We start from the raw sequence: 24,967 nt of genomic DNA, 5'->3' as shown, positions 1-24,967 counted from the left end.
ACAGGGCCGGACTCCGCGCCAGAGGCCCGGGCGCCTTTTTTCTGAAATGTCTCCACCATTTTGTGACTGTGCCCTTTCACTTTGCCAGACTGTAGTGTCACCCCTCACCTTCAGAAACACCACATTGTCCTTTTGATCCATCTGCTGCTGCAACTTAAAGAGTTCCTCCTGAATAGATTTTAAATTCTCTTCGATCGCTCCTAGACTTTTCTTCATTCTATTCAGAATCCTCTTCTCTTCCTCCCGGACATCTGCCAGTACACGCTGCTCTTTCTCAGTGAGAATCTGGTGCAGGTCAGCAAACTGGGACGTGATCTTGGACTGAAGGTTGTGTGACTGTTCCTGTGAAATGAAAGGTGAAGATTAATATTTCATGTCACTGATTATGGTTCCTCGCGTCTTTACTGGTGACATTTGGCCTGTGCATTTTGATTTGCTTTGGCAATTCAATCGTTTTTCTAAATGCTTCTAAAATATCATGAGGGTAATCTTACAACCCATCAATCCTCTACCCCTAATACAATTCCCAGCTGCCTATTCCTTCTCACGTGTCCATTAATTCCCATTTATCCATCCACCACCCCCCAGTGGGGTGCCGCAAGGCTCATTGCTGGGACCGCAGTTATTTACAATATATCTTAACGATTTAGACGAGGGATTTAAATGTAATATCTCCAAATTTGTGAATGCCACAAAGCTGGGCGGCAGTGTGAGCTGCGAGGAGGATGTTGTGATGCTGCAGGGTGAGTTGGATAGGTTGGGTGAGTGGGCAGATGCATGGCAGATGCAGTAAAATGTGGATAAATGTGATGTTATCCACTTTTGTGGCAAGAACAAGAAGGCAGATTATTATCTGAATGGTGTCAGATTAGGAAAAGGGGAGGTGCTATGAGACCTGGGTGTCCTTGTACATCAGTCAATGAAAGTAAGCATGCAGATAAAGCAGGCAGTGAAGAAAACTAATGGCAATGTTGGCCGTCATTGTGAGAGGATTTGAGTTTAGGAGCAAGGGGGTCCTACTGCAGTTGTGCAGGGTCCTGTTGAGACCACACCTGGAGTATTGTGTGCAGTTTTGGTCTCCTAAATTAAGGAAGGACATTCTTGCTATTGATGGAGTGCAGTGTAGGTTCATCAGGTTAATTACCGGGATGGCAGGACTGACACCTAATGAAAGAATTGTTCGACTGGGCTTGTATCCACTGGAATTTCGACGGATGAGAGGGGATCTTATAGAAACATGTAAAATTCTTTAGGGATTGGAGAGGCTAGATGCAGGAAAAATGTTCCAGATGTTGGGCGAGTCCAGAACCAGGGTTTATAGTTAAAGAATAAGGGATAGGTCATGATCATATTGAATGGTGGTGCTGGCTCGAAGGGCCGAATGGCCTACTCCTGCACTTCTTTTTCTATTTTCTATTTAGGACCGATATAATAATAATATATTCCTTTATTCGTCCCACACGAGGGAAATTTACAAAGAGTTGTGAATCTATGGAATTCTCTGCCTCAAAAGGCAATGGAGGCCAATTCAATGGATGTTTTCAAGAGTTAGATGTAGCTGTTAGGGCTAATTGAATCAAGGTATATGGGGAAAAAGCAGGAACGAGGTAATGAATTTGGATAATCAGCCATGATCATACCGAATGGCCTATTCCTGCACATATTTTCTATGCAGCACCCGAGGTCAGGATCGAACCCGCTCGCCAGAACTAGGATTTATTCACAAAATGCTGGAGTAACTCAGCAGGTCAGGCAGCATCTCGGGAGAGAAGGAATGGGTGACGTTTCGGGTCGAGACCCTTCTTCAGACTGATGTCGGGGGTGGGACAAAGGAAGGATATAGGTGGAGACAGGAAGATAGAGGGAGATCTGGGAAGGAGGAGGGGAAGGGAGGGACAGAGGAGCTATCTGAAGTTGGAGAAGTCAACGTTCATACCACCGGGCCGCAAACTGCCCAGGCGAAATATGAGGTGCTGCTCCTCCAATTTCCGGCGGGCCTCACTATGGCACTGGAGGAGGCCCATGACAGAGAGGTCAGACTGGGAATGGGAGGGGGAGTTGAAGTGCTGGGCCACCGGGAGATCAGTGGCGTTAATGCGGACCGAGCGCAGGTGTTCAGCGAAGCGATCGCCGAGCCTGCGCTTGGTTTCGCCGATATAGATGAGTTGACATCTAGAGCAGCGGATGCAATAGATGAGGTTGGAGGAGGTGCAGGTGAACCTCTGTCTCACCTGGAAAGAATGTTTGGGTCCTTTGATGGAGTTGAGGGGGGAGGTAAAGGGACAGGTGTTGCATCTCGTGCGGTTGCAAGGGAAAGTGCCCGGGGTTAGGGTGGTTTGGGTAGGAAGGGACGAGTGGACCAGGGAGTTGCGGAGGGAATGGTCTCTGCGGAATGCAGAGAGGGGAGGGGATGGGAAGATATGGCCAGTGGTGGGATCCTGTTGTAGGTGACGGAAATGTTGGTGGATGATATGTTGGATCCGCTGGCTGGTGGGGTGGAAGGTGAGAACGAGGGGGATCCTGTCCTTGTTGCGAGTGGGGGGATGGGGAGCAAGAGCGGAGCTGCGGGATGTAGAAGAGACCCTAGTGAGAGCCTCATCTATAATGGAGGAGGGGAAGCCCCGTTTTCTGAAAAACGAGGACATCTCGGAAGCCCTAGTCTGAAACACCTCATCCCGGGCACAGATGCGGCGTAGACGGAGGAATTGGGAGTAGGGGATAGACTTTTTGCAGGGGACCGGGTGGGAAGAAGTGTAGTCCAGATAGCTGTGCGAGTCGGTGGGCTTGCCAGAACTAGGAGACAGCATCACTACTTGTGTCACTGCGCTGCCCTGTTATTGCACGATTCACAGGGATCAAACCTGCACAAGATCAGGAAATCGAAACTTAAAAGCCTCACCAGAACTCCAGAAATCTTCTCTTTCTGTTGTTGCTCCATTTGCTGGATCTCTGATTTATCTTTTGTGAGAGACTGGATGGAAGCTTTAACCTGACCCTGCGATTGTGTTTGAAAATCGGAGAATAAAAGCGTTAGACAATAAAAACGGAATTAAACAATGATGTGATTAAAATCGGTTTGCTTTTACCTTCTGGTTTTCAACGGCTTCTTTAACCGGCATGAAGCTGTGAGACTTGTGTTCCCGCCCAGCTGCACAAACCAGGCAGATCAGCTTCTTGTCAGTTTCACAAAACAGCTTCAGTTCTTCCTGATGTTCCTCGCAGTGAAGTTTACTTTCCTTCTCTGTCCGATTCAGGCTCAGTGTTCGAGCTTTCTCAGCCAGTCTCGCCAAGGCCCGACTCACCCTGAGGGTGCGGTCTGTAAACACCTCTCTACATTCCGGGCAGGAGTTTCTCCCCTCCCTGTCCCAACTCTGTGTGATACAGGAGCGGCAGAAGTTATGCCCACACTCCAGTGCCACCGGATTGGTGAAGAAATCCAGGCAGATGGGACAAACTGCCTCCTCGGTTAAACTCTCGAACTGGTCTTTCGAAGCCATTTTAACTCCACCTCTTCCTGGTTCAAAACACATTCCCTTTCGCGCAGCTGCTGATCAAAGATACTAGAGGGGCAAGATAGACCACTCGGCCCTTGAAACCGTAGTAGGTCACGTCCATATTTTAGTAGCAGAAACCTGCAGAAACATTTAAAAAGAAAAATAACTAAAATCTGTGAATTGATAGATGAGATATATTCTGCATTTTAATGGCATTATCACACACACTGTTCCCCCAAAACACTGATTACACTGCGAGAGGCGGGTTTTGCCGTTGATAGGCAGATGGTTGGACAAAGGCCAGAGATGAGAAGACAGAAGGTGTGTGACAAAATGATTGAGGACTTGCGAATTGTGTCCTGATCTTCAAACAGTCTTCTCCTCAGACGGCCAAAGGTTGTGCAGGTGCACTGAAGGCGCTGGTGAGTTTCACCATCAATGACTGCCTTCCTCTGGGAAGAGGAGCGCCGGCCAGAGCACCCGAGGGTCACCATCGTTACGACCATTTTAAAGGAAGGGGACAAATCCACCTGCGGAAACTATGGATGGTTCCCCCGCTCTCTAACACAGGGAGGGGTCAGTTACACATTAAACTGTTCTGAATATAGACGAAAGCGGAGAGTAGCGCTTGGGACAGTGTAAGGCAGGATAAAATGTTGGAAACAACTGCAGAGTAGATTCACGAAGATGGTGCCAGGATTTGAGGGTCAGAGCGAAAGGGAGAGGTTGGGCAGGGAAGGATTTATTAATTGGAGCGCAGGAGGCTGAAGTGCATAAGATCAAGAGGTGAATAGACAGGGTGAATGCACAGTCTTTTACCCGGAACAGTGGAATCGAGAACGAGGACACAGGTTTGTGGTGAGAGGTGCAAGATTTAATCGGAACCTGAGGAACAACATTTTCACACAGAAGGTCGTGGGTGTCTGGAACAAGCTGCCAGAGGGGGTAAGTGAGGCTGGACAACAACGTGGAGTGGAGTTGAAGCCCCGTTTCCTGAACAAAGAGGACACCTCCGAATCACCCCTCCTCCTCTTGCTCCACCTCTCCCTTACCCCTCCTCTTCCTCTCCTTCACCTCTCCTCCTCTCCCTCATCCTTCTCCTCGCCCTCTCCTCCTCCTCCTCTCCCTTTCACCCTCCTCTCCCTCTCATTCTCTCCCTGCACCTCCTCATCACCCCCCTTTTCCTCTCCACCTCTCCTCCTCCTCCCCTTCTTCCTCTCCTTCACCTCTCCTCCACTCCCTCTCCTCCTCTCCCTCACCCCTCCATTTCCCTCTCCTCCTCTCCTTCACCCCTCCATTTCTCTCTCCTCCTCCGCTCCGGGCCTCCATGGCCGCCTCTCTCCGCAGCCGCAGCCAGGGCCGTTTTTACAACATTATGGGCCCCCGGGCAAAGCAGTGTACTGGGGCCCCTACCGTTACTCTCCCCCACCCCCCTTTCCCTACCAGCCCCCCCCTGTCGTGCCGGCGAAAAGCACTTACCGAAAAGCACTTAGCGATGGACTTAGGGTGCTACATTGTTGCGAAAAGCACTTACAGATCGCTGTGAGAAGCACTTAGTGACCGAAAATGTTGCGAAAAAAACACTTATTGAACCTACATTTTTAAAGTAGTATTTATTTATTGCAAGTCACTTAACATTCACAGATCAGCATGGGGCCCCTATGCTCGTGGGCCCCCGGGCAAGTGCCCATCAAGCCCATGCGTTAAGACGGCCCTGGCCGCCGCCGCTCCTTGTGGAGCCGCTGCCGGTCGGGGTCGGGGCCGCCGCTATAGGCCCGGCGGAGAGGGTGGAGGAGGGGGATGAGGAGCCGCAGCAATAAACACCTCCACAAGTTCCACGGCATGATTTGGCACAGAATACAGGAAGAACAATGCAATAGTCTTGTCGTGGTTCAATCTGAGCCACAGCCCACTGTCCCAATGCACATTATAAACAGATGCCACTGTGCTAAATGTTGCAACACTGAGGGCAATTTACCGAAGCCAATTAACCAACAGACCCGCTTGCCTTTTGGAGGTGGGAGAAACCCGCAGCACCTGCAGGAAACCCACGTGGTCACAGGGAAAACATGCAAACTCTGAACAGACTGCAACAGAGGTAAGGTTTGAAATCTGGTCTGTAACCCTGTGAGGCAAAGGGTCTCCCTGCAGCTCCACGGCACGTCAAATGTCCCCACCTGCGTAAACTCTCCTGATAAACAACCCTTCCAGACCCGATAGGGTCCTCGTAAATCTTCTTGCACTCTCTCCAGTTTGCCAACAACCTCATTGTGTCAAACGCTGTCTTTAATATCTTGACGTTTGAAAGAATGAGCAACGAACACATTCTTCAACTCCCTGCCTGTCACCGTTGCATCTTCCATGGCACTGTGTACCTGCACCCCGACATCTCTCCATTCTATAAAGCTCCCCATTTACTGTGTATGTCCTGCCCTGGTTTGTCTCAGCAACCTGCATCGGCTCACCTTCACATGAATAAATCCCACCTGCCGTTCCTGAGCCCATTGGCCCAGTTCACAGGGATCCCATTTACTCTCAGGTAACCTTCTTCACTCTCCACAATGTCACCAATTTTTGTTTCATCTGCAAACTGACTAACCGTGCAACCTACATACACACCCAATCGTGTATATAAATAAGGAACAGTGGACTCTGTCTCCAGTCTGAAAAACAACCCACTACCAACATCCTCTGTCTGTGACCTTCAGGTAATGTTGTGTTCCATCCGCTAGTTCACCCCGGATTCCATGAGATCCAACATTCCAGAGCGGCCTCCCACGCGGTGTGTAGAGGTTGCATCTCTCAGAGGGCAGTGAATATCAACCCTCCTCCTTTTGCTCCTCCCCCCCCTCAACCATCCCCTTCCTCTCCTTCATCCCTCCTCCTCTCCCTCTCCACCATTCCCTCTCATCCTCTCCCTCCCTGCAGCACCTCCTCACAAGCCCCCCCGTCTTCCTCTCCTCCACCTCTCCTCCATACCCCTCCTCTTCCTCTCCTTCACCTCTCCTCCTCCTCACCCCTCTTCCTCTCCACCTCTCCCTCATCCCTCTCCTTCCCCTCCTCTCCCTCGACTCCTCTTCTTCACCTCCTCACCCTTCCATTTCTCTCTCCTCCTCTCCCTCACCCCTCCATTCCTCTCTCCCTCACCCCTCCATTTACGAACCCACACGTCTTTGGGATATGGGAGGAAACCGGAGCACCTGGAGGAAACCCATGCAGTCACAGGGAGAATGTGCAAACTCCACACGGACAGTACCCGAGGTCAGGATGGAAACCCTGGTATCTGGCGCCGTGGAGCAGCGGCACTACCATCTAGGCCACTGTGCCACCCGAGGGAAAAAGCAAAAAAGGGGGTTATGCCGATAGTTTTAAACTGAGGAGGAAGCGTGCCTGGAGCATGAAGACCAGAAATGCTTGATTGGGCCTAATCGTCTGTTTGTGGGTAGGAAGGAACTGCAAATGCTGCTTTAAACCAAACATAGACACAAATTGCTGGAGTAACTCAGCGGGACAGGCGGCATCTCCGGATGGAAGGAATGTGTGATGTTTTCGGTCGAGAACCCTCTTTAGATGTCTGTTTTGTGTCATTTGCATCCAATGAATAATTCACAAAACCCACAAAAATATTTCAAAGAACATTAAAATTGTCATTGAAAAGGCTGCAATATTAGAAACAGAATCTGCAGTTTATATTAATAAACTAAATTAAAATATACATTCCAGCTGTAATGTAATAGTTGCATTCCTAGCAAACTTGTGTTAATAGAAAAATCACAGGATTAAAAACTGGAAGGGGCGATTTGGGACCACAGTTTGGGGCTGGCACGAACAGTTACAATGCCCCTGCAGAATTTGCAGAATAAAAGTCTCGCTTTTTCGCACTGTCCTTCTTGTTGAATGTTGTGTGTCATTCATGTATACATGTCGTTAAACTGGAAAGATTACAGAGAAGTTTTACAAAGATGTTGCCAGGACTTGAGGGCCTGAGCAATAGGGAGAGGTTGAACAGGCTCGGACTTTATTCCTTGGAGCGCAGGAGGATGAGGGGTCACCTTATGATGATGTATACGATCCTGAAGTGAATAGCTAGGGTAGAGGCACAGAGTCTTTTACTCAGAGTCGGGGAATCAAGAACCAGAGGACATAGGTTTGAGGTGAGACGGGGGAAAGATTTCACAGGAATATGAGGGGTCACTTTTTTAATACAAAGGGTGGTAGATACGTGGAACGAGCTGTCTTCCTATTGAGGGAGTGCAGCGCAGGTTCACAAGGTTAATTCCAGGGACGGCGGGACTGTCATATGATGAAAGAATGGAGCTGCAGGGCTTGTATTCACTGGGATTTAGAAGGATGAGCGGGGATCTTATAGAAACACATAAAATTATGAAGGGATTAGACACGCTAGATGCAGGAAACAATAGACAATAGACAATAGACAATAGGTGCAGGAGTAGGCCATTCAATGCGATCATGGCTGATCACTCTCAATCAGTACCCCGTTCCTGCCTTCTCCCCATACCCCCTCACTCCGCTATCCTTAAGAGCTCTATCCAGCTCTCTCTTGAAAGCATCCAACGAACTGGCCTCCACTGCCTTCTGAGGCAGAGAATTCCACACCTTCACCACCCTCTGACTGAAAAAGTTCTTCCTCATCTCCGTTCTAAATGGCCTACCCCTTATTCTCAAACTGTGGCCCCTTGTTCTGGACTCCCCCAACATTGGGAACATGTTATCTGCCTCTAATGTGTCCAATCCCCTAATTATCTTATATGTTTCAATAAGATCCCCCCTCATCCTTCTAAAACATGTTCCCGGTGTTGGGGGAGTCCAGAACCAGGGGTCACACACAGTTTAAGAATAAGGGGTCGGCCATTTAGAACTGAGATGACGAAAAACTTTTCACCCAGAGAGTTGTGAATCTGTGGATTCACTGGATATATTCAAGAGAGAGTTAGATAGAGCTCTAGGGGCTCATAGAACCAAGGGATATGGGGAGAAGGCAGGAACAGGGCACTGATTGAGAATGATCAGCCATGACCACATTGAATGGCGGTCCTGGCTCGAAGGGCCGAATGGCCTCCTCCTGCACCTATTGTCTATTTATCTATGTATCCCATCTTGTCCCCCTCCCCTCAACCTCTCCTCTTCTGCATGCCCTCCTTTCTCACCTCTCTTCCCCCACCCCTCCTCCCTCCTCCCTCCCCGCCCCTCAGCCCCCCCCCTTCCCTTCCCTTCACTTCCCCATCCGCTCCGTCCCCTTTCCCTTCGCCTCTCACCCCTCACCTCACCCCTTTCCCCTTCACTTCTCCTCCCCAAACACCTCCCTCCCTCCCTCCCTCCCCATAACCCGCCCTTCCCCTTTTTCCTCCCTCTTCCCTCTCCAGGTTGGGACCAGGCCGCGCCTCCATGGAGACGGGCCCCGCCGTTGCCCCCCTCTCCCCCCCATCTCCGGTCGCCATGGTTACTCACCCCCTCTGCTCCGGCGGCCGCCCGCCTTCGCGCCCAACTTCACGTCACCAGCCGGCGCCGCTATTCCGCCCCCGAGACGTGACACAAGGTCGCCATTCACCCGCCCCGGACACGTGACACTAGACCTCATTCAAACGCCCCCGACACGTGACACCAGATCTTCATTCTCCCGCACCGATACGTGACACCTACTCCCAATCCCCGCCCCCCATTTCACCCGCCCCCGACACGTGACAGCAGACCCCATTCCCTTTCCCCCGACACGTGACATCAGACCCCATTGACCCGACACGTGAGAACAAACCCCATGCAACCGGCTTGACACGTGACACCGGACCCCATTTCACCCGCCCCCATTTCACCCGCCCCGACACGTGACACCAGATCTCCATTCAACCCGCCCCCGGCAGTTGTCAATTTCAATTTAAAAGACTTTATTGGCATGATAAGATACATCATTATATTGCCAAAGTATAGAACATTGCATCATACATATTTAAAATGCATGAATTATAAAGACAAGTATATGGCCCCGTACATGTACATATATATATATTCACGCAATACATTTATAGACTTTTATCGATTGCTACTCGTTCTTGCAGTTGTAAACAGTACAGCAAGGTGGCAAGTTTAGTAGCTTGATATTAATTTCCTTAGTGTCAATTTATGTATGAGTGTATGTGTACATGTTGGTCATTCACTGTCTCTCAGGTTGTGGCATGCTGTTACGTATTGTGCGCCAAGATGTGCCGTATTTCCTTCGCCAAGGATTATTCTTAGTTTTGATATATCGTCTAGTTCTTTAAAATCTGGGGTTGCCAGACTGAGTTTTTCAAGATATCTCCGTCCACACCCCCTTCCCCTCCGGCACGTGACAACAGGCTCATCCGACCACACACCCACGGCACGTGACAGCAGAGTGACGTAACTCAGGGCGCTCCCATTGTCCTGCCATCCGCACGTGACAATGGCCCCCGTTCCCCCAGTCTCATCCCCGCCTCAAAGATTGGCAACTCTTTGAAGCTTTGGTCATGGGGATGAACATAAGTTGCAGAAGTGAAGTTCCAGGAAGTTATCCACAGTGCCATTCAACAAAACAGTTGTGTTTATTTCTAAATCATTCTGTTCAGTGAAAAGGGATAGACAAACAGCCGTGTTTAAACGTGTTCATTCATTAAAAATTCTCCTGGGAGCCCTTAACTTGGTCACCCAACCTACGCATGGACTGACAGTGGGAGCTTCACATGTTTCAGTGTCCCATCTGCAAAGACCACAGCACTCACTTTGTCCAACTCATTGGTGAGGCTGCACTCGAGAATATTATGTTCAAAAGGACACAAAGTGCTGGAGTAACTCAGCGGGTCACAAGTGATAGGAGCAGAATTGGGACATTTAGAGATACAGCGCAGAAACAGGCCCTTCGGCCCACCGGCTCCGCGCCGCCCAGTGATCCCCGCACATTAACACAATTCTTATACCCACTAGGGACAATTTTTACATTTGCCCAGCCAATTAACCTACAAACCCGTACGTCTTTGGAGTGTGGGAGGAAACCGAAGATCTCGGAGAAAACCCATGCAGGTAACTGGGAGAACATACAAACTCCGTACAGTACAGCACCCGTAGTCAGGATCAAACCTGAGTCTCCGGCGCTGCATTCGCTGTAAGGCAGCAACTCTACCGCTGCGCCACCATTCGGCCCATTGTCTACTCCACCATTCAATCATGGCTGATCTCTCTCTCCCTCCTAACCCCATTCTCCTGCCTTCTCCCCATAACCTCTGATATCCAAAATAATCAAGAATCTATCTATTTCTGCTGTAAAAACATCCACTGATGGCAAAGAATTCCACAGACTCACTACCCTCTGGCAAAATTAAAATCCTCCTCATCTCCTTCCCAAAAGAACATTCTCTAATTCTGAGGCTATGACCTCTAGACCTAGACTCTCCCACTGGTGGAAACATCATCTCCACTCTATCCAAGCCTTTCATTATATAGAATGTTTTGATGAGGTCCCCCCGCATTCTTCTAAACTCCAGCGAGCACAGGCCCAGTGCAGTCAAGCGCTCATCAGGCAGCATCTCTGGAGAACACGGATAGGCGATGTTTCAGACTCAATCTGAAATGTCACCTATTGAGGTTCTCCGGTGATGCTGCCTAATCAATTATTCAAATATTCCTTACACCAAGTCAAGCCTGATGCACCAATTAAGTCATACAGTGTGGAAACAGTCCCAACAGCCCATCTCAACCAACATGCCCCGTCTATACTAGTCCTACCTGCCCCACATTTGGCCCACGACCCTCTAAACCTTTCCTATCCATGTTCCTGTCCAAGTGTCTTTTAAATTTTAGATATACAGCGTCAGGGTTCAATCCTGACTACGGGTGCTGTCTGCACAGAGTTTGTACGTTCTCCGTGTGACCACATGGGTTTCCTCCAGGTGATCTGGTTTCCATCCACATTTCAAAGACGTGCAGATTGGTAGGTTAATTGGTTCCGTTACGAATTCTAAAACGTCCCCTGAGTGTGTATGATAGTGTTGATGGTAATGGTCATAGTGTTGATGGTTTGCCATGGACTAGGTGGGCTGAAGGGCCTGTTTCCGAGCTGCACCTCTGAAATGAACTAAACTATACGAAACTAAGTTAATCCAATGGTGCGGATGTCACTGGAGTTTAACAATTCATCTGAACGTCAGCATCTAATTCCCCCAGCACCCCACAGGGATGGTCACCCTTGGTAAACGTGAATTTTCGTGAACAGTCTGTGACCCATAGCGCTGTGGCCATAGTGCTATATTTAAACTCCACAGCGCTGTGCCCATAGTATACTACCCAACCTGCTGAATGCCGACAATGTTTTCTGTTTTTTGTTGGCAGTTTATGCTCAGTCACACATTCCAATCACCCAATCAACTGGATAAAGTTGAAAAAAACACAGATCCTGAAAATCCAAATGGAAACACCATTCGTCGTCGGTATTAGACCTGAAATGTAAAGTCTGTTTCACCTTGCCTGACCTGCTGAGTATTTTGGGCAATTTCTGCTTTTATTCCACATTTTAAGCCATGCATGTGGTTTCGGCCGCAGGTGTGGTAACAGGTGACAAAAGTCACTTATTAAATCAGATTCCCGCTGTTTCTGCAATTGTCAAAGTGAATTCTCAAAGTTACAGCGTGGCGTTGCTGCCATCTAGTGGCGGGACCAAGAGATGACGCGGTTAACGCGTTGAAATGAACGGATCGACAGCTCTGATTCCACTTGCTGTTTATTTCTCTCTTCCCACATTTACATTCCCCCTGGATTTATTTCCGCGCTCACTGGGGTTTTTACCACGAGGAATTTGGGGATTAAATGGGAGCCGTTCAGCGCCGACCTGTTGTCCACCGGGTTTCTGCCCCTCAGCCCCTGAGCCCCGCTCCTGACGCCGGAGCGGACACCCGGAGCGGAACCGGATCAGATTCTCAGCCAGGTGTCTTCATCCCAATAAGTCTCGAAGAAAGGATACATTTTCTCCGTGAATTTATTCCCAGTGAAGGTGTGGAGATGGGACTTGGTGTCCGCGTCGTAAAATGAAACTGTCCCGGATTCGTAACTGAGATAAACTCCCACCCTCCCGGGGATGGGACGGGCGGGGAGACGGGATGGAGGGTCGGTATCTGCAACAAACTCGTCATCACACCAACTGATGCTCCAGACTCCAGTCTCCGGGGTCAGTGTGACACATCCCTTCCTCTCCACAGACTCTGCGGCGACTCCCAGACCCCAGGCCTCACTCCCCGCCACCTCCACCTCCCAGTAATGTCTCCCCGATGTGAATCCCTCTGATCCCAGCACACAATCACTGTCTGTAAACCTCTTCCCGGTGTCAGGGAGACTCCTCCGGGTCTCGGTCCATTTCACCCTCTTCCGATCCTCAGACACCTCGAGCTCCGGTCCCGCTGTTTCCACATCCAGGGTGATGGAGACTGGGGGGAGAAGCAGAGAATCAGAGAGTCCCCGGGGGTCGGGGGGAGACTCGGGCAGCGCGGCCCCGGGACCAGGGGAGAGGCCGCTCGGCCTCAGGCGGAGGTTGTTTGTAAATTGGAGAGGGTGCAAAAGGATTTACGACAATTTCATCAGGTCTGAAGGGAGACGTTGGACAGGCAGGGACATTTGTCTTTGGAGCCCATCAGGGTGCTTTAAGAGTTGTGTATCAGATCTATATAAGGTGCACAGATGAGGTGAATAGCCACAGTATTTTAGCCAAGGAAGGAGAGTCTAAACCTAGAGTGCATCAGTTCAAGGTGAGAGTGGAAACAGTAAAAGGTAGCAGCTTTTTCAGTCAATGCGTTGTGTATGTACGGAACAAAACTGACAGAGGAAATGGTGGAGGGAGGTACAATGATTAAGTTTTACAGACAGTTGGGTGGATACGTGGATCAGAAAGACTTGGAAGAATATGTGTCAGATTCAGGCAAGTGGGACAAGCTCAGTTGGGCAACTTGGTTGGCATGGTCATGTCGAGTCAAAGGGCCTGTTTCTGTGTGACACAGCTCTCTGACTCTGTGATGCTTTTCTGCAGCTGTGTTTGGTGGAAGATCAAATCTTCAATTTCCCTTCAGTCCAAAATACCATTAATGCTTGCATCTGCACATTACTTAAAGATGTCAGAAACAAGAACAATGGAAAATGTATAAGCTTTACCTTGCTTGATGGCATCAGATGTTTCTGCCAATACCGTGTTGTACAAAAAAGGCGTTTCAAACTTTTCAATCAGCAAGTTACCATCTACCACCGACTGTGGTTTGGCTTCATCACCAACTCTGCAAATATTTAACAGTTGGTTATAAACTGAGTGTTAGAAATATATTGGACTGTTTAACAAAACCTTACAATGTTTCCGTCAAGAGCATGTCCTACCTTCGCTTGCGACCAGCTTCCTCCTGAAAGAAATAAAACACAAATCTCAATTGACTGAGATGGACCGTCCTCATCCCGACAGTGGGAATTTCTCCACATTTCTACAACCCTCTGATAATTCCCATTTCCCAACTCTTATCGCCGCTGTCATGCAGATAGAAAGTGGATATTGCCGTCGAGACGTAGAACGATGGGGAAAAGCACAAGGAATGTTCATGAGAATGATGCTATAACTGAGAGGATGGAACTCAATGCAAAGACTGGGCAGGTCGTGGGAGTTTATCTGGAGAAGATGTCAGGAATGATGAGATAGGATTTAAGTTTATCGGTGGATTTAAATGGGCGAGGATGAAATAATATCTCTAATCGATGGGAGAGCAAAAATCAAAGCTGAAATGTAACATGGTCTTCAACAAATACTGAAAGGAATGCAGTCATGAGAACATGGACCTCACTTGGATTGGAGGGACTGAAGCCAACAGCAGAGATAAATTTAAGGGTGAGCGGGATAAACACGTGAGCATTCCTGGAATTCGGGGTATTGTTGCCAGGTGTGGTGAGTAGATGGGAGGAGCTGAAATCTTGACTGGATAGGATGGGCCGAATGGCCTGTCTATGATGTAGAATGGGATGCAATTCTATGGTGAACAAAGGTGGGTAAAACAAACGGAGCAAATTCCCCCAAGGTGACCGCCCACTGCTGATGGGAACTAGATGTAGATGATCAATCTGCTGTGTGCGCCACGCTCTAGATTTCAGTGTTAATCCCCACAATGTGGTCATGGCTGATCTACCCCAGGACTGAACTCCTCCGCTTTGTCCCATTCCCTTTCATTTCAGTTCCCCAAATTTTCAAAAATGGATCTTCCTCTGGTATAAATACGTCTAACAGGTTAAACCTCTCAGAGTGTCTGGGTTGGAGAGTCCCAGAGATTTACTGCCCTCTGTCCATTCTTGGCCCTTGGGATCAGATTAGGATCACCCGTCGTAGTTCTGAACTCCACAGAATACAAACACCTCTCTACATTCTGGCCAGGCAGTCCTGAGATCCCATAGATTATGTGGGAGGCCAATTAGTTTGGGAACAACAACAATTGGAACACGTGAAACATTTACCCAGTTCTGAATTACTGGTAAATACAGCATTCATTTCAGAAATGTCACCCACCATTTTATGACTGCACTTTCACTTCGCCAGACTGTAGTGTAACCCCTCACCTTCAGAAACACCACACTGTCCTTTTGATCCATCTGTTGCTGCAACTTAAAGAGTTCTTCCTGAATGGAATTTAAATTCTCCTCAATTTCTTGAAGATTTTTCTCCATTACATTTAGAATCTTCTTCTCTTCCTCCTGGATATCTGCCAGTACACGCTGCTCTTTCTCAGTGAGAATCTGGTGCAGTTCAGCAAACTGGGATGTGATCTTAGACTGAAGGTTGTGTGACTGTTCCTGTGAAATGAAAGGTGAAGATCAATATTTCCTCAATATCTCAAAGTGTGGAGTTGTGCATTTTTGGCGTAGGAATAAAGCATAGGTTATTTTCCAGATGGGGTGAGAATCCAGAAAACGGAGGTGCAAAGGGACTTGGGAGTGCTGGTGTTGGATTCCTAAAAAGTTAATCTGAAAGTCGAATCAATAGTAAGGAAAGCAAACTCAGTGCCAGCATTTATTTCAAGAGGGCTTGTATACAAAAACAGGGATGTAATGTTGAGGCTCCTTAAGGCGCTGGTAAGGCCGTATTTGTAATAGAAACATAAAAAATAGGTGCAGGAGTAGGCCATTTGGCCCTTCAAGCCTGCACCGCCATTCATTCAGAGGCCCAGGAGCGGTTGGAGCAGCGTCGGGGCAGTAGGTTTAAAAACCGAGCGCGGGGCTTTGTTTTCACAGAGGCCCAGGAGCAGTTGGAGCGGCTTAAAAACGTTCCCACACACTTCAAAAGAAGTGGTCTGGAGGAAGCCGCTGATTGGTGGAAGCGGACTAGAGGAAGCAGCAGATTGGGCGTAACCCCGGGGTTGTATTTCTGCTTTTTGTTCGTACTTTTAGTTAAGGGTTCAGTGAGTTAAGGGTTCAGTGAGTTCAGGGTTCATTGAGTTCAGGGTTCAGTGAGTTAAGGGTTCAGTGCTTTTTAGTAAAGGTACAGTTTAAAGGATTAAGAGGGATTTGATTTAATTTGGGGGTAAGACATATCAGGTGAGATTGGCCCCGTGGAATGCTCATCCTGCAACATGTGGGAGATCAGGGATATTGTTGGTGTCCCTAATGACTACGTGTGCAGGAAGTGTGTCCAGCTGCAGCTCCTGGCAGACCGCTTTTAACGGTTGGAGCTGCGGTTGGACTCATACTGGAGCATCCACGATGCTGAGAAGGTCGTGAATAGCAGGTACAGTGAGTTGACCACACCGCAGGTAAAAGTTAAGCGGACAGAAAGGGAACAGGTGGCCACTAGCCAGCGTAGCAGTAGGCAGGTGGTGCAGGAGTCCCCTGCGGTCATCTCCCTCCTAAACAGATATGCCATTTTGGATAATGTTGGGGGAGATGGCTCACCAGGGGAAGGCAGCAGCAGCCAAGTTCATGGCACCGTGGGTGGCTCTGTGGCAAAGGAGGGGAGGAAAAAGAGTGGAAGGGCTATAGTAATAGGGGATTCAATTGTAAGGGGAATAGATAAGTGTTTCTGCGGCTGCAAACGAGACTCCAGGATGGTATGTTGCCTCCCTGGTGCAAGGGTCAGGGATATCTCTGAGCGGCTGCAGAACATTCTGGAGGGGGAGGGTGAACAGCCAGTTGTCGTGGTGCACATTGGCACCAACGATATAGGTAAAAAACAGGATGAGGTCCACAGAGGGCAATTTAGGGAGCTAGGAGATAAACTAAAAAGTAGGACCTCAAAGGTAATAATCTCTGGATTACTACCAGTGCCACGTGCTAGTCAGAGTAGGAATAGGAGGATATTTCAGATGAATACGTGGCTTGAAAAATGGTGCAAGGGGGAGGGATTCAAATTTCTAGGACATTGGAACCAGTTCTGGGAGAGGTGGGACCAGTACAAACAGGACGGTCTGCACCTGAGCTGGAATGGAACCAATGTCCTTGGGGGAGTGTTTGCTAGTGCTGTCGGGGAGGATTTAAACTAATGTGGCAGGGGGATGGGAGCATGAGCAGAGAGACAGAGGGGTGTAAAATGAGGGTAGAAGCAATAGGTAGCAAGGTGAAAAGTAAAAGTGGCAGGCAGACAAATCCAGGGTAAAAATGAAAAAGGGCCACTTTTCATCATAATTGTATAAGGGGAAAGAGTGTTGTAAAGACAAGCCTGAAGGCTTTGTGTCTCAATGCAAGGAGCATTCGTAATAAGGTGGATGAATTAAATGTGGAGATAATTATTAATGATTATGATATAGTTGGGATTACGGAGACATGGCTCCAGGGTGACCAAGGCTGGGAGCTCAACATCCAGGGATATACTATATTCAGGCGGGATAGACAGAAAGGAAAAGGAGGTGGGGTAGCGTTGCTGGTTAGAGAGGAGATTAAAGCAGTGGAAAGGAAGGATATTAGCTCGGATGATGTGGAATCGATATGGGTAGAGCTGCGAAACACTAAGGGGCAGAAAACACTAGTGGGAGTTGTGTGCAGGCCACCTAACAGCAGTAGTGAGGTTGGGGATGGCATCAAACAGGAAATTAGAAATGCGTGCACTAAAGGTGCAGCAGTTATAATGGGTGACTTCAATCTACATATAGATTGGCAGGGGTGCTGAGGAAGAGGATTTCTTGGAATGTTTGCGAGATGGTTTTCTAAACCAACATGTCGAGGAACCAACGAGAGAGCAGGCCATTCTAGACTGGGTATTGAGTAATGAGGAAGGGTTAGTTAGCAGTCTTGTTGTGCGAGGCCCCTTGGGCAAAAGTGACCATAATATGGTTGAGTTCTTCATTAGGATAGAGAGTGACAAAGTCAATTCAGAAACAAGTGTTCTGAACTTAAAGAAAGGTGACTTTGAGGGTATGAGAGGTGAATTGTCCAAGATAGACTGGCAATTTATACTTAAAGGGTTGACGGTGGACATGCAATGGAAGGCATTTAAAGATTGCATGGATGAACTACAACAATTGTTCATCCCAGTTTGGCAAAAGAACAAACCAGGAAAGGTAGTGCATCCGTGGCTAACAAGGGAAATCAAGGATAGTATTAAAACAAAAGATGAAGCATATAAATTAGCCAGAAAAAGTATCATACCAGAGGACTGGGAGAAATTCAGAGTCCAGCAGAGGACGACAAAGGGCTTAATTAGGAAAGGGAGACTAGATTATGAGAGAAAACTGGCAGGGAACATAAAAACTGACTGCAAAAGCTTTTATAGACATGTGAAGAGAAAAAGACTAGTTAAGACAAATGTAGGTCCCTTGCAGTCGGAAACAGGTGAATTGATCATTGGGAACAAGGAAATGGCAGACCAATTGAACAACTACTTTGGTTCTGTCTTCACTAGGGAAGACATAAACAATCTGCCGGAAATAGCAGGGGACCGGGGGTCTAACGAGATGGAGGAACTGAGGGTAATCCAGGTTAGTCGGGAAGTGGTGTTAGGTAAATTAAATGGATTAAAGGCCGATAAATCCCCAGGGCCAGATAGGCTGCATCCCAGAGAGCTTCAGGAAGTAGCCTCAGAAATAGTGGATGCATTAGTGATAATTTTTCAAAACTCTTTAGATTCTGGAGTACTTCCTGAGGATTGGAGGGTAGCTAATGTAACCCTACTTTGGATTTATGAAAGGCAAATCATGCCTGACGAATCTTATAGAATTTTTCGAGGATGTAACTAGTAGAGTGGATAAGGGAGAACCAGTCGATGTGTTATATCTGGACTTTCAGAAGGCCTTCGACAAGGTCCCACATAGGAGATTGGGGTACAAACTTAAAGCACACGGTATTGGGGGTTCAGTTTTGAGGTGGATAGAGAATTGGTTGGCGGACAGGAAGCAGAGTAGGAATAAACGGGTCCTTTTCGGAATGGCAGGCAGTGATTAGTGGGGTACCGCAAGGCTCAGTGCTGGGACCCCAGTTATTTACAATATATATTAATGATTTGGACGAGGGAATTGAATGCAATATCTCTAAGTTTGCGGATGACACGAAGCAGGGTGGCAGTGTTAGCTGCGATGAGGATGCTAGGAGGCTGCAGAGTGACTTGGATAGATTAGGAGAGTGGGCAAATGCATGGCAGATGCAATATAATGTGGATAAATGTGAGGTTATCCACTTTGGCGGCAAGAAAAGGAAAGCAGAGTATTACCTGAATGGTGACCAATTAGGAAAAGGGGAGATGCAACGTGACCTGGGTGTCATGGTGCACCAGTCATTGAAAGCAAGCTTGCAGGTGCAGCAGGCAGTGAAGAAAGCGAATGGTATGTTAGCATTCATAGCAAGAGGATTTGAGTATAGGAGCAGGGAGGTTCTGCTGCAGTTGTACAGGGCCTTGGTGAGACCGCACCTGGAGTATTGTGTACAGTTTTGGTCTCCTAATCTGAGGAAAGACATTCTAGCCTTAGAGGGAGTACAGAGGAGGTTCACCAGATTGATCCCTGGGATGGCAGGACATTCATATGAAGAAAGACTGGATAGACTAGGCTTATACTCGCTGGTCAGCCATGATCATATTGAATGGCGGTGCAGGCTCGAAGGGCCGAATGGCCTACTCCTGCACCTATTTTCTATGTTTCTATTATGATCATGGCTGATCATCCAGCTCAGTAACCTGTACCTGCCTTCTCTCCATACCCCCTGATCCCTTTAGCCACAAGGGCCACAACTAAGTCCCTCTTAAATATAGCCAATGAACTGGCCTCAACTACCTTCTGTGGCAAAGAATTCCACAGACTCATCACTCTCTGTGTAAAGAAATGTTTTCTCATCCGTCCTAAAAGACTTCCCCCTAATCCTTAAGCTGTGACCCCTGGTTCTGGACTTCCCCAACATCGGGAAAAATCTTGCCGCATCTAGCCTCTCCAACCCCTTAAGAATTTTATATGTTTCTCTAAGATCCCCCCTCAGTCTTCTAAATTCCAGCGAGTGTAAGCCTAGTCTATCCAGTCTTTCTTCATGTGAAAGTCCTCCCATACCAGGGATCAATCTGGTGAACCTATTCTGAGCAATTTTGGACACCATATCTGTGGAAACATGGGCTGGCTCTGGAGAGGGTGCAGAAGAGGTTTACAAGAATGAGCCCAGGAATGAGCATTTGTCAGCACTGGGCCAGTACTCGCTGAAGTTTCGGAGAATGAGGGGGACCTAACTGAAACATACAGAATAGCGAAAGGCTTGGATAGAATGGGTGTGGAGAGGATGTTTCCACTAGTGGGAGAATCCAGGACTCAAAGTCATAGCCTCAGAATTAAAGGACGCTCTTTTAGGAAGATGAAGAGGAATTTCTTTGGTCGGAGGGTGATGAATCTGTGGAATAGTTTGCCACAGAAGGCTATGTATATTTTTAAGGCAAAGATAGATAGATTCTTGATTAGTACAGGTGTCAGAGATTATGGGGAGAAAGCAGGAGAATGGGGTTAGGAGGGAGAGATAGGTCAGCCATGATTGAATGGTGGCGTAGATGTGATGGGCCAAATGGCCTCATTCTACTCCTGTTCCTTATGACTTTAATTCCCTGCTGCCTATTCCTTTTCACGTACCCATTAATTCTCATTCATCCACCCACCACCCACATTCGCAGGGATAATTTACAGTCAGCGATTGATCATTGAACCAGCTTGTATTGGGGACCAAAGATACTAGAGGAGCAAGATAGTCCACTCGACTCTAAAAACTGTAGTAGGTCATGGGTAAATTTCAGCGCCATTTTAGTAAGCAGATTCTGTGTGCCAGACTGGGCTGGGTTCACAACTCTCTGTGATTTCTTCGTATATAAAATGTCTGGAAATTTTTTTTTTTTCCAACTTCTTGGATAAGTTGATGGTTGACATTTATAGCTATATCTTGACGAGATGCTGCTTCGTGATCTTTAAACTTTGGATGTTACTGAATGAATATTTGCACTAGAGATCCATTCTGTCTGTATCTGGCCAATTGGTCATATTTAATGAATTGTTCTTCTTTGCTTTCTCTGTAAATTTTAATTTCACCTCCACGAGCTATATCTCTTTTTGTTTTATTTTAAAAGTCATGGAAGCATAAATTAGGCATTAGCAAACAATAGAACTCCACTGTATCCACAATATATTCGAAAAGACATTGAATTTTATACTTAGAGCCAAGAAAATTTGAATTGGTGAATTGATCAGTTAAAAACCCCTGACAGCCACTGAAATGACTAATGCTGCCTGACAAGATACAGAAGCTTGAATCCAATTCAAATAGCCACAGTGTTGGAGTGACCGGGTCAGGCAGCATCTTTGGAGAAAAAGGATGGGTGATGTTTCAAGTTGGGCCCCTTCTTCAGACGAGGGGGGGGGGGGGAGGTGAAGAGCTGGAAAAATCATGACCTGATCATTTCATTGGTTAGCTGATATGCAAAACAGTGCAACCCTGAATATCTCGCACACAAAATGACGTAAATCTTACCATGAATTACAGAAATAAAAAGTGTTATCCTTGTTTATGAAGTGCGTTTTTGAATGATGTAAAATCGGGTTTTGCTTACTAAAGTGGCGGACGTTCCTCTCTGTTGCGTACTACACTTCAGTATTCGCGATTTCGACGGAGTGGTTCATCTTGCTCCTCTAGTATCTTTGTTGGGGACGTGGACGGAATCCAACGCGGTCACAGAGAGAAGGCGTGAACCACACGGGCAGCGCCCGAGGTCAGGATCGAACCCGCTCACCAGAACTAGGAGACAGCAGCACTATTTGTGTCACTGCGCTGCCCTGTTATTACACGCATCACAGGGATCAAACCTGCACAAGATCAGGAAATCGAAACTGAAAAGCCTCACCAGAACTCCAGCAATCTTCTCTTTCTGTTGCTGCTCCATTTGCTGGATCCCTGATTTGTCTTTTGCGAGAGACTGGATGGAAGATTTCACCTGACCCTGCGATTGTGTTTGAAAATCGGAGAATAAAAGTGTTACACTATAAAGACGGAATTAAATAATAATAGACTAAAAATGCTGGGGTAACTCAGCGGGTCAGGCAGCATCTCTGGAGAGAAGGAATGGGTGACGTTTCAGAGTCGAGACCCTTCTTCAGACTGACAATCCTTCTCTCCAGAGATGCTGCCCGTCCCGCTGAGTTACTCGTCGTTTTGTGTCTATCTTTGGTTTTAACGAGCATCTGCAGATTCTTCATACACATAGGAATTAAACAATGATGCGATCAAAATCTGTTTGCTTTTACCTTGTAGTTTTCAGCAGCTTCATCTACCAGCATGAAGCGGTGCTCTCTGTGTTCCCGCCCAGCTGCACAAACCAGACAGATCAGCTTCTTGTCAGTTTCACAAAACAGCTTCAGTTCTTCCTGATGTTCCTCGCAGTGAAGTTTACTTTCCTTCTCTGTCCGATTCAGGCTCAGTGTTCGGGCTTTCTCAGCCAGTCTCGCCAAGGCCCGACTCACCCTGAGGGTGCGGTCTGTAAACACCTCTCTACATTCCGGGCAGGAGTTTCTCCCCTCCCGGTCCCAACTCTGTGTGATACAGGAGCGGCAGAAGTTGTGCCCACACTCCAGTGACACTGGATCGGTGAAGAAATCCAGGCAGATGGGACAAACTGCCTCCTCGGTCCAACTCTCGACCTGGTCTTTCGAAGCCATTTTAACTCCGCCTCTTCCTGGTTCAAAACGCATTCCCTTTCGCGCAGCTGCTGATCAAAGATACTAGAGGAGAAAGATAGACCACTCGGCCCTTGAAACCGTAGTAGGTCATGTCGATATTTTAGTAGCAGAAACTTGCAGAAACATTTTAAAAGAAAAATAACTAAAATCTGTGAATTGATAGATGAGATATATTCTGCATTTTAATGGCATCATCACACATACTGTTCCCCCAAAACACTGATTACACTGCGAGAGGCGGGTTTTGCCGTTGATAGGCAGATGGTTGGACAAAGGCCAGAGATGAGAAGACAGAAGGTGTGTGACAAAATGATTGAGGACTTGCGAATTGTGTCCTGATCTTCAAACAGTCTTCTCCTCAGATGGCCAAAGGTTGTGCAGGTGCACTGAAGGCGCTGGTGAGTTTCACCATCAATGTCTGCCTTCCTCTGGGAAGAGGAGCGCCGGCCAGAGCACCCGAGGGTCACCATCGTTACGACCATTTTAAATGAAGGGGACAAATCCACCCGCGGAAACTATGGAGGGTTCCCCCGCTCTCTAACACAGGGAGGGGTCAGTTACACATTAAACTGTCCTGAATATAGACGGAAGCGCAGAGTAGCGCTTGGGACAGTGTAAGGCAGGATAAAATGTTGGAAACAACTGCAGAGTAGATTCACGAAGATGGTGCCAGGATTTGAGGGTCAGAGCGAAAGGGAGAGGTTGGGCAGGGAACGATTTATTCATTGGAGCGCCGGAGGCTGAAGTGCATAAGATCAAGAGGTCTGTTACCCGGAGCAATGGAATCGAGAACTAGAGGACACAGGTTTGTGGTGAGAGGTGCAAGATTTAATCGGGAACCTGAGGAACAACATTTTCACACAGGTCGTGGGTGTCTGGAACAAGCTGCCAGAGGGGGTAAGTGAGGCTGGACATCAACGTGGAGTGGAGTTGAAGGCCCGTTTCCTGAACAAAGAGGACACCTCCGAATCACCCCTCCTCCTCTTGCTCCTCCTCCTCCTCACCCCTCCTCTCCTTCACCCCTCCTCCTCTCCCTCTCCTCCTCTCCCTTTCACCCTCCTCTCCCTCTCCCTGCACATCCTCCTCACCCGCCTTCCTCTCCTTCACGTCTCCTCCTCCTCCCCTTCTTGCTCTCCTTCACCTCTCCGCCTCCTTCCCCTGCTCCCCCTCTCCCTCATCCCTCTCCTTCCCCTCACCCCTCCTCTCCCTCGCATTCTCCACTTCCTCTCCTCCTCACCCCTCCATTTTTTCTCCTCCACTCCCCCTCTTCCTCTCCCCCACCCCTCCATTTTTCTCTCCTCCACTCCCTCGCCTCCTCTCCCTTCATCCCTCCATTTCTCTCTCCTCCTCTCCCTCACCCCTCCATTTCTCTCTCCTCCTCTCCCTCACCCCTCCATTTCTCTCTCCTCCTCCACTCCGGGCCTCCAAGGCTGCCTCTCTCCGCAGCCGCCGCCGCTCCTTGTGGAGCCGCTGCCGGGCGGGATCGGGGTCAGGGCCGCCGCTGCAGGCCCGGCGGAGAGGGAGGAGGATGACGGGGAGAGGGTGGTGGAGGGGGATGAGGAGCCGCCTCAACAGCGGGTCTCGGGTTGCCGCCGCCATCAGCGCCATGGGGTCTTGCTTCCATAATACCGGTTGCCATCAAAGCTGAAATGAACAGTAATCAGTCGCTATGTGTAGGAAGGAACAGCAGATGCTGGTTTAACACGAAGACAGACAGAAAATGCTGGAGTAACTCAGCGGGACAAACAGCATCTCTGGAGAGAAGGAATGGGTGACGTTTCGTGTCAAGACCCATCTTCAAACGGTCAGAATCGACCCGTGCGTTGGAAGGAACTGCAGATGCTGGTTTAAACCGAAGATTGAGTCTGAAGAAAGGTCTCGACTCGAAACGTCACCCATTCCTTCTCTCCAGAGATGCTGCCTGTCCCGCTGAGTTACTCCAGCTTTTGTGTCTATCTTCAGCAATCAGTCGGTGACAAGCTTTGAGTTTAAAGTCTGAAGATGTTAGATGGGATGATTGAGGTGTAAGTGAGGAGGGAATCAGGCTGGCAGATGGCATCACAGATCCTGATTACACAAAAATCAGAAAAAAAGATAAGGTGTGAACAAGAGCTGGTTTAAAAGCATTAAATTCTCCAAGTAAGCTTCAGTAAGTTTTAGAGATATAGGTTTCAAATGTATTTTTTTGTCACGTGTACCAATTAAGGTACAGTGATATGCGAATTACCATAAAGCCATACAAAAATAAAAGCAACAATAGACAATAGACAATAGACAATAGGTGCAGGAGTAGGCCATTCAGCCCTTCGAGCCAGCACC

The 24,967-nt window shown here is 48.1% G+C and overlaps 1 protein-coding gene across 5 annotated transcripts in view; it reads right to left on the bottom strand.

Annotated features, from left to right (window-relative positions):
* The window catches only part of LOC144603089 (zinc-binding protein A33-like), an 83,621-nt gene that overhangs the window by 53,789 nt on the left and 4,865 nt on the right, over positions 1-24,967 (bottom strand). For 2 of the 5 annotated variants that reach the window (XM_078416228.1, XM_078416226.1), the window contains 6 exons: positions 22,217-22,718; positions 21,817-21,912; positions 15,093-15,326; positions 13,875-13,897; positions 13,659-13,777; positions 9,436-12,940 (listed from right to left, as the gene is read on the bottom strand). In XM_078416228.1, coding sequence (XP_078272354.1) covers positions 12,429-12,940; positions 13,659-13,777; positions 13,875-13,897; positions 15,093-15,326; positions 21,817-21,912; positions 22,217-22,660 — 1,428 coding nt within the window. In that variant the 5' untranslated portion in view covers positions 22,661-22,718 and the 3' untranslated portion in view covers positions 9,436-12,428. The other 3 variants (XM_078416229.1, XM_078416227.1, XM_078416225.1) reach the window with 3 other exon arrangements.

The sequence above is a fragment of the Rhinoraja longicauda genome, chromosome 19 (assembly GCF_053455715.1).
Source record: "Rhinoraja longicauda isolate Sanriku21f chromosome 19, sRhiLon1.1, whole genome shotgun sequence".
Taxonomy (NCBI): Eukaryota; Metazoa; Chordata; class Chondrichthyes; order Rajiformes; family Arhynchobatidae; genus Rhinoraja; species Rhinoraja longicauda.
Note: the sequence above shows the minus strand (reverse complement) of the source record. Positions and strands in the feature narration are given on the sequence as shown.